Source organism: Balearica regulorum, chromosome 13, assembly GCF_011004875.1.
Source record: "Balearica regulorum gibbericeps isolate bBalReg1 chromosome 13, bBalReg1.pri, whole genome shotgun sequence".
NCBI classification, from domain to species: Eukaryota; Metazoa; Chordata; class Aves; order Gruiformes; family Gruidae; genus Balearica; species Balearica regulorum.
In genome coordinates, this window is record NC_046196.1 from 7,331,613 (window position 1) to 7,340,324 (window position 8,712).

Here is an 8,712-nt window from a genome sequence, read left to right on the forward strand (position 1 = left end):
CCAGAGCATGAAATGCCCACAGCATGACTGGAACAGGCAGAGACCTACAAAGGGAAAGGAGGTCAGAAGATGTAGGGTGCAACCTTTGCCATTCCTGCCACTGCTATGGGCAGCGGTAACGGCATATGTCAAAGAGACCACAAGCACCTTGTGTACTCCTGTTCTGTGCAAGACATCCATAAAGAAACTGATAGAACGTTCTTGCATCCTCCTCATGGTATGTTCTCCTGTTGATGGGTTCATACCTGTGCACAGTGGTTATTCTGAGCATCAGCCCTTCTAAAATCACTCAGACGCTACCATGGCTATGCAGATTATATGCAAAAAATAAAATACCATGGCTTGGTTCAATTTCAGGGACAACACCAGAGCACAAACACATTCTATAGTCAGAACAAAGATACAACTTTAAAAGAGCCCCAGTATATTCAGTCAGGTGCAATGTTATTCAAACAAGCACCATATGCCGTAGCCTCATGATGCCCTTTAAAAACAGCAAGAACTTTTAAACTGAGAATGCTGACCTAGAGCAGAGACCTTCTATACTCCTTTCACAGAAAGAGCATAGAATAGGGAGCATAATTATAAAACACAGATACTGGAATGGAACAACTGAAGCAGTGGAGTTTTTCAAACAGCAAAGTTATTGTTTGTCACGAAAAACACTAAAAGATTATGACTTGTTTCAGTGCAGAGATAGGGCAGCAGGGGGAAGGTAGAGAAATGTCCTAAGAGCAGCTCATCACTCAGACCCTACTAGAAACTAAATTGGCCATTATCCTCACTCAACTGAGAAATTTTACAGCTCTTTTAGAAGAGCAAAAATGTTACCTTTAAATAAAAATATTTTAGGTAATTGCCTTCTTAAGATCAAGATGCATTTTCTGAATTCTTATTGTAATTACTGATGACGTGACTGACTTGGCAAATAGCTAAGATAGGATTGACGTGCATTAACTCAGTTTTTATTTCAAAATTTTTCTATCTACTTAGGAAATAAAGTGCAAGATTGGAGGGAATATAGATGTTTAACATCAGTAATGGAATAGGAGGTAGTACAGAATGCTGTTTATAGGTAATAAGAGATACATGAAGAGTACATACTGCCAACCAGTTACGAAAGCTTTATTATATACATTAACTATTTGTCATTTATCACTATTCTGTTGGGTGAAATAGATTCTTTTCCTGAGTGATCAGAAAAAATTGTATGCCCAATTTTATCTGCGTCTCATGAACATGCATGGTTGTAAGAAGCAATGCTTATTGTAGATGAGGGTCTCATTACCTCAAGACCAAAAGTCGGAACTAGAATCAGCAGCGCATGGGCTTTATGGAACAGAACAAAGGTGATGGCAAACATGTCCAAAAAAATTAAACCAAACAAGTTAACTCAATTTCTTAAAGCACAGTAGTGATGCTTTCTAGTGCCTCTTTAGTCATCAGGATATGTACACCGCACAAGTGACTTTTGAGGAAGGATTTGAAGAAGATGACAGTGGTAGCTCCAGAAACTAATTCAAGAGGTCATTCGCATGCTTGGGAAGCAGCAAGGAAAAATTGCCCTTTCAAATCTCAACAGGGTGGTGAAGGCTGCTGTTGCTGGCAGACCAGAAGGGATTAGGGACAACATACTCAGTGAACTGGTGATTATTTAGTCTTGCTCTGAAAATAAAGAAAATATTACCTCAAATCCTTTCACACTATCTCCAAGAGCTTCTACAATTCCAGAGCATTCAAACCCAGGAACAAGTGGTGTCTTAGGAGGGTTGTCGATATTCCCCTGTCGCACCATCAAATCAATAAAGTTCAAACCACTGTAAAACACAAGAAAAAAAATAAAAGCAAGACTATTAGCATAGATCAAAGCAGATCACCTGAGTGATGGGAAAGCCAGAAAACTTCAGGACAGCATTAAAAAGCAAGGCTCCGCAGCATGAGAGGGACCCAGCAGACATTCACATTCTTCATGCGTGGAACAGGCTGACTTTACACTGTGCTGTACAAGCCCGAGGCAGAGTACGCACACAGGGCAACCACATCTGTCACGAGCCCCAAGGCTTACAAGATTGTTTAAGAGTCACATGTAGAAATTCACAACAGGCATTTAAAAATTCAATACAGTGAAACATTATGATTTCTATGAATGCATTACTGGCTGGCAAGCCAACGCAGTTCAGTTTAAGAAGAAAACCCCAAACCTCGATGTTTTGGGCCAAGAGCAACCTGATGTAACTGTCCTAACCTCTCATGTGACTCCAGGAATGAATCTTGTGTTCGTCCCAGGCAGGAGTCCAAACTTTGACACAAACTTATTAAGTGTTAGATAGGCTGTTGTTTTAAAACTATTCCTCCTGGATCACTTTTGTACAGTTTTGCAAACGTTATTTAGGTCTTAGGAGCCCTCAGGGTCACTGCTTGGAAAAAATACAGGTCTTCCCCTGTAGTCTCAGTTTTGCAAAAAATTTTGAAGCATCTTTGCTTTGTTTTTTATATGATATCCAATTTTATTAAGTAAAATTTTGTGGCTTTCTACGCAGCTACAAAAAAAACAACCACAAAAGATACTGTCTACTATGTGTATATACCAATTACTGGCACAAATGCCACACATAGTTAAAGCTTCTCAAACTCCTAACTAGCTAAAACATGCTTCAGCATTCATCCATTGTTCCAAAACACAGCCCTGTATTTATTGTTAGCTGAAATTGCTGCATACTAACTCCCCCGACTCTATGAAGCTATGCACATAGCCAGTCCTACTTATGCATATGATACCAGCAACTGCTTGGATACAAAAAATTACTGGTATGAGCAAGTATTTATAAGATGGAGCTTTAGTCAGATACTAATCAAGACACAAACAGATTGAACAGACCCAACAAACAAAAAGACAGAGTAGACACACAGCATAAGCACAAAGACAAGACAGCATTCATGAGATGTAGGTCACCAGGCAGCGGGGGGAAGGAAATTCCACCAAATGTAAATATTTGTAATTGTGGTGCAGGGTTTAAGAGCAACCTGAACCCAGAACTTTTAGCTCTGTAAAAGCAAAATTAGAGATTATTTTTGAAAAGCATGACTTTGACAATCTAGCTTGACAAACTCCGGAAAAAAACTTGAATATAAAAAACCCCAAACCAACACACGTACTCCCCCCCCCCCCCCCCCCCGCCATGCTTATACACAAAGCTTATAACATTGACCACATGGAGGGTTATGAGGGGTTTGGCACAATTAAGTTGGAAGCTTTGAAAATATTTTGGAAAGGCCACTTCTTATCCAGTGGCTAAGACCACCTCCTACATCGTCACTGTAATGTTGATAATGAAAGAGAAATTCCAAATAACGAAACACCTGCAAGGCGGTCATCATTTGGGGGGAAAAAAAATAATACAAAACCCACCACAACCCCAAACCCCCCACAATACACATGGTGGCAACCATTGTCTGTGTACATTAACTTCAGTGATGATCTTTTGAATACATCTTTCCACACTGTAAGCATTTTACAAAAACTTAACTTCTACATCCCTGCAAGAAAGGATGTCTGGAGGCAGAACTGTGATGCAGAAACCTGTGCAGGAACACACACCATGATGTCACAACAAGTAGGCAACAAGCAGACAGATGGATATGGCAAAGACCATAGCTATTTGATAATGACATATGATTACAAACACATTATTGCAGCTCTTTCTAGAAATGTTCATTCTTACGAAATAACTTGTCAGACAATTTCTGAAAGGGCACGTATTCAGTTTTGCACCTAACAACCTAATACTAGCAATTCAGTTTTGTTCCAGTTCCATTTCTCTTTCATCTGTCTTTATCCTCAATAAAAGGCAGCAATATTAAATAAAAAAGAGAGAGTTCATCTCTATTACAATGAACTTTCAAGACTTGATACTAGAACAGGTGTGATGAGGAGAGAAAAAACACTACACAAGGTACATAATACCTAAGTCACATGTTTTTATCATTTTAATTACTAGCTGGAACATAGTGTTGATCAGCATTTCTAATTTCACGTCCCTGTTACTCTCATACATGCGTTTGTTTCCATTCTTCTCCGCTTTCAAATGAGGACAGAAATAAGTTGTTTTATCTTACCTGCCAGATTTGAACAAGCCTTAACACCAATAGACCCCAAAGCACAATTACATTGTATGGTAAAACCAGCATTTTTTTTTCCTTTGAATAACCTGGAGGGCCCAAAGATGAATGGCTAGTTCTATAACTACCTCCAAGACACCCAACCTTATCAAGTCCTTCATTGAGATTCAACCTACCACAGACAGGAAAAGAGAAGTTTGGCAGCACAGATCATCAGAAGAAAACACGTCTCATGAAGACTGATAGTTTTACAGAATAAACACAATTTATTTCTTCTATCAGTACAAGCCAGCATAGCCTGCTCTGGTGTGCAGCCAGAGAAAGTGACTCCTGAACTTTAAGTAAGGGCGTATGCAGAGGGAGACGTGTAAGTGATTCGGTGCAGTGATTCAGTGACAAAAAGTACACAATCTCTTGCAGTTATGTGTTTTTAATCCTACATCAATAGCTAGATGCAAATGAAGATAGAGAAGGATATGAACTACCAAGATCAATACATTGACATAGGGGTTCTGGAAGAATTTTTCTGTGAAAGAGCAGCGATATTGGTGTGAACTGCACAGACTAAATTACCTGTGCATCTCTGGAGGCAGAGTTTGATTAAACTTGGAAGTATCTTTGTATCTGACTTTCTAAGTCTGCAATGCTCTGCCTTAACACCAATTTTGAGGATCTTGAATACTATTTTCTATACTTGTGGTTTAGCTTTGCTGCATTTTTTTCTTTAAGTGTGGCAAGTCCTGCAGATACAAAGCTGTATTCTAGACTTCTTTCACCATCAGACCAGCAACAGTCAACATGGTTCTCTTGCTCTGTCCCATGCACTCAAGAATGCCTAATACCTTCCACTGCAAAATACCAAATCACACGGACAATCCTTCACGCTTTGGTGTGGAGAGATGCTGCTTTTGATCTGCCTGTCTTATTTCACTGTAAGACTCCACTGAAATTAATTACTGACATTAACAAAATACAACAGAGCAAATAAGAGAACCACTGAGTTTTACATTCTTAAAATTGTTCCTCTTACCCCTGGCCACCAAATTACCTGACAATCTTTAAAAAAAAAACAAACTGGAAAGGTTTCAAGTTATCAGATCTCATGCTTTTTATCCATAAACCTCTACTGTATATGAACAAGTCTGCCCTTAAGAACAAAACTGATACACTGTCCGCTACTCTGCTATACTTAGGATTCTTTTATTTGCTACCAGGGTTTTTTTAAGTTCTGTTACCTCACAGTCACAGAGTCAGAAGGGTCACTTCTGCCTCATTCCTCATGACGCACATGTATAATGGCACAAAGAAGAAATAATTATAACAAAGAAAAATAAAGGGATGTAATTACAGGACACTGTTCCTTATTCACATACTCTATCTGAAATGCTGCTTTGGTTTGTTCTAGCTACTTGTCTAACCTTTTAAACAATATGTATACTTGTGTTCTGCAAACTACAATACGAACAAATAGAGCAATTTCAACTGCTCCGTCATTATCAATCAAAAATTATTTCAGGAAATATGCAGAAGCTGTGACTCAGCTTGGACATCGATGGCTGTTCCATTTCTTAGTCACTGAATGAGGCTAAACATGACTCATCTCAGCTGACACATTTTCAATTGGATCATTGATATTCCAGACCTTCAAAAGAATTATTCATCTGGCTTAGTGCTAATAACAACATATCCTCCATCTCCTCCATTTATAGTACCATACTACAAAATGTATACATATGATTTAACTGGTATATACAGATGATTCAACTAGTTTCATCCCCCAGAATGCACAAACAACATAGAACTTGCACTTTTTACTGATATATACTATTTACCACGCATGCACGCATTCTTCTTAAAATAAAGATTGTTTTTCTCCATCAACTTCTGGAGAACGATGGTCATCATCTATAATAACGGTCAACTGCAAAACTGATTCAACTAAAAACATTATTTGTCATCAATGTCTTGCCAGAGCAGTCCATCTTTGCCTGTTCAGCACTGCATGCATTAACACGTGCACACTACACTGGGCAAAGCCAACAGGCATTTTTCTCACTCAGTCTCCCACACTAGACCGCAAGTCCATCATCCTCCTGATCAATCTTCTGTATTTACAGACTCGGGTCAAGAAGATCAGTAAATTGATTTTGCCTTGTTTGGAAGCACACTTTGGTGACCTGATCACATTTCAGCCCTATGGCCGTTTCCAGCCAGGACTGACAAGCAGACACTATACAGCCTACAGGCTCCTCTGGCATGAGGGGAAACTTCCAAAGCACACATGGAATTGTGCAATCTGGCAGGAACTATGAAGCAGTTGAGCGGGTCTACTGATGTCAAACAGCAAGCATGCCACTTGCACAGCTCACTAGTGATAATGCAACTCTGTAAAGCAACCGTAGCTCTAGCAGAGCTGAGTATTTCTATTTTACAGCCAGGTAAACTCGCTGTTTGTGATACGCACATATCTACTGCTTTGATGAAAGTGGACCTCATACAGGTACTGGAGAGTGCTGTAAACCCCTCGGGCATTTAAAGGAGTATGTCCACGTGCTCAGAACATTTTAAGTTTTGCATGTTAACTTTTGTTAACTCAATGGCTGAAAAAAAAAAATCACTCAGAAAGCAACACAGCCTATTCTGAAATGGAATTACAGCCTTGCTTGATGGCAAAATGAGCTACTCAGTAGCTACTATGCTACCATTATTTCTTATATTCAACTTGTATGGAATTTCTTCTATTTCCCATAGCGACTAGTAGAGACAAAAAACAAACAAGTGAGAATGCAAAAAATCTCAGCCCTTCATTTATTTGTCTTCATTTGGATTGACGGATATCACCATTTTTCATGGGCAGCACCTTGGGGGGTATGGTGTGTGTGCACATGAAATACTTGCATAGGTCACAAGTGTTATGAACCCTATTAAGTTCAGGAAGGAAAGCCCAGTGTCTGAACAGGCCAAGACATTTAGCTACATTAACCCACCAGCATGCTCAAAGATCTGAGGCACAGCCACTGGCTACGTAGTTCAAAACAAGTTCACTGCCCCATATCGGTATAACTCTTAATGCAAGTTACCTCTAAAATAAACTACTTGGCCTTCACCTTGGAATTTATCTTCTTGAAGCACCATGTTTTCACATAGCAGAAGAGGACAACAAAAGATAAATCCCTGTCTAGGCAAAATTAATTTGGTCCTTGGTACGCATCAAGTTGTGTAGTAAGATCCTAATGTTGCTTCTGTCACTTAAAAAAAAATCCTAACTTCCACAAAGGAACATGTGCACTGAGAACCAGCTATCTAGGAAGAACAGTTTGCTCCAATTGTCTGGGAAAAAAAATTAGGCTTCTAGGAAAGCTCATTTCAGGATGCTACCAGATTGCTAGCCACTTGTCAACTGGGCACAGCAATCAAACACTGGTAAATTATCCTCAGCTCCAGCTACACTGTCACACCAGCTCCAAAGAAAAATTATGACTGAAGTAAGTGATTCCCAGAAGAAAAACAACAGCTAGAATCAGAAGGAAAAGGGACAGGTGCTGAGCAGCATACACAAGCTGACACCCACATTTCTCAGACAGAAAACAACAAAGCCCTGAACACAGTTGGCCAGGGTTTTTTCCCCCATTTCTCCCTGCTGGTACCATGAAAATCAATGACAATTTTTTTTTCCTTCATAGCTGCTGCTGACAGCACACACCCCCCGGCACTACTCCATGCCCGCCTTGCACCGAGTGACTCAGAGCTCAGCCCTGACCCCGGGGCGGGTTTCCCGGGTGCTGCCGCGGAGAACTGACGCTACCTGGGCAGCCGGCGGCAGCGGGGCAGGAAGCTGCAGAGGCAGCTCGGAGCGGGGCCCCCCACCGAGGGGGAAGCCACAAGTGAGGGAAGTTAGTGCAACAGCCGCCCGCCCGCCCGCCCCGGGCAGCGGGAAGGGAGGTTGTGAGGCTCGCTCCCGCTCCCCGGCCCGCCGGGACCCTCCACCCTCGGCCCCCTCCGAGGCCAGGAAAGCCCGGCGGCAGGGCAAAGCCGCCAGTACGGGGAGTGGCGCGACGCAAACGTGCGTGGGGGACACCCCCGGCCTCCCGCCCGCCCGAGGGGGGCCCGCACCCCGCCCGCGCCCCGCGGGGCTGCGGCCCCTCAACCGCCCAGAGGGAAGGAGAGGGCGAGAGGCGATACTGGACCAGGCTTTGACGCGGATCTTCAGCTCCCCCTCCTGCGGCTCCGGCATGGCTTTCTTGGACACGCGGAGCTTGTTGAGCCCCCCGAAGGCGGACAGCACCACGGCTCTCATCTCCTTCGTGTCCCCAGCCCGCAGGCTGCCGGCGGCGCTGCCCTCGGCCGCTTCCTTGCCGCCCTCCTTCTCGATCATCTGCTCCGTCTCCTCCGCTCGCTGCGCTCCCTCCTTGGCCATGGCGGGGCTGCAGCGGCGCGGCTCCCGCCGGCTGCTCCTGTGCGAGGCGCGGTGCCGCCGTGTGGAATGGCCGCGAGCGCGGAGCGGCACGGCGGTCGGTCGGGCGGTCGGTCCGCCCGCCGCAATGCACCGACTAGCTGCGCAGAGCCATCCGCCGGCGCGGCGGGAGGCGGCCC

The 8,712-nt window shown here is 43.1% G+C and overlaps 1 protein-coding gene across 2 annotated transcripts in view; it reads right to left on the reverse strand.

Moving 5' to 3' along the window:
- The window catches only part of VAT1L (vesicle amine transport 1 like), a 61,426-nt gene extending 52,753 nt beyond the window's left edge, over positions 1–8,673 (reverse strand). For both annotated transcript variants that reach the window (XM_075765471.1, XM_075765472.1), the window contains exons 1-2: positions 8,307–8,673; positions 1,688–1,817 (exon numbers count right to left, since the gene is read on the reverse strand). In XM_075765471.1, coding sequence (XP_075621586.1) covers positions 1,688–1,817; positions 8,307–8,536 — 360 coding nt within the window. In that variant the 5' untranslated portion in view covers positions 8,537–8,673. The remainder of the gene's footprint in view (positions 1–1,687; positions 1,818–8,306) is intronic.
- Between the last annotated feature and the right edge of the window lie 39 nt (positions 8,674–8,712).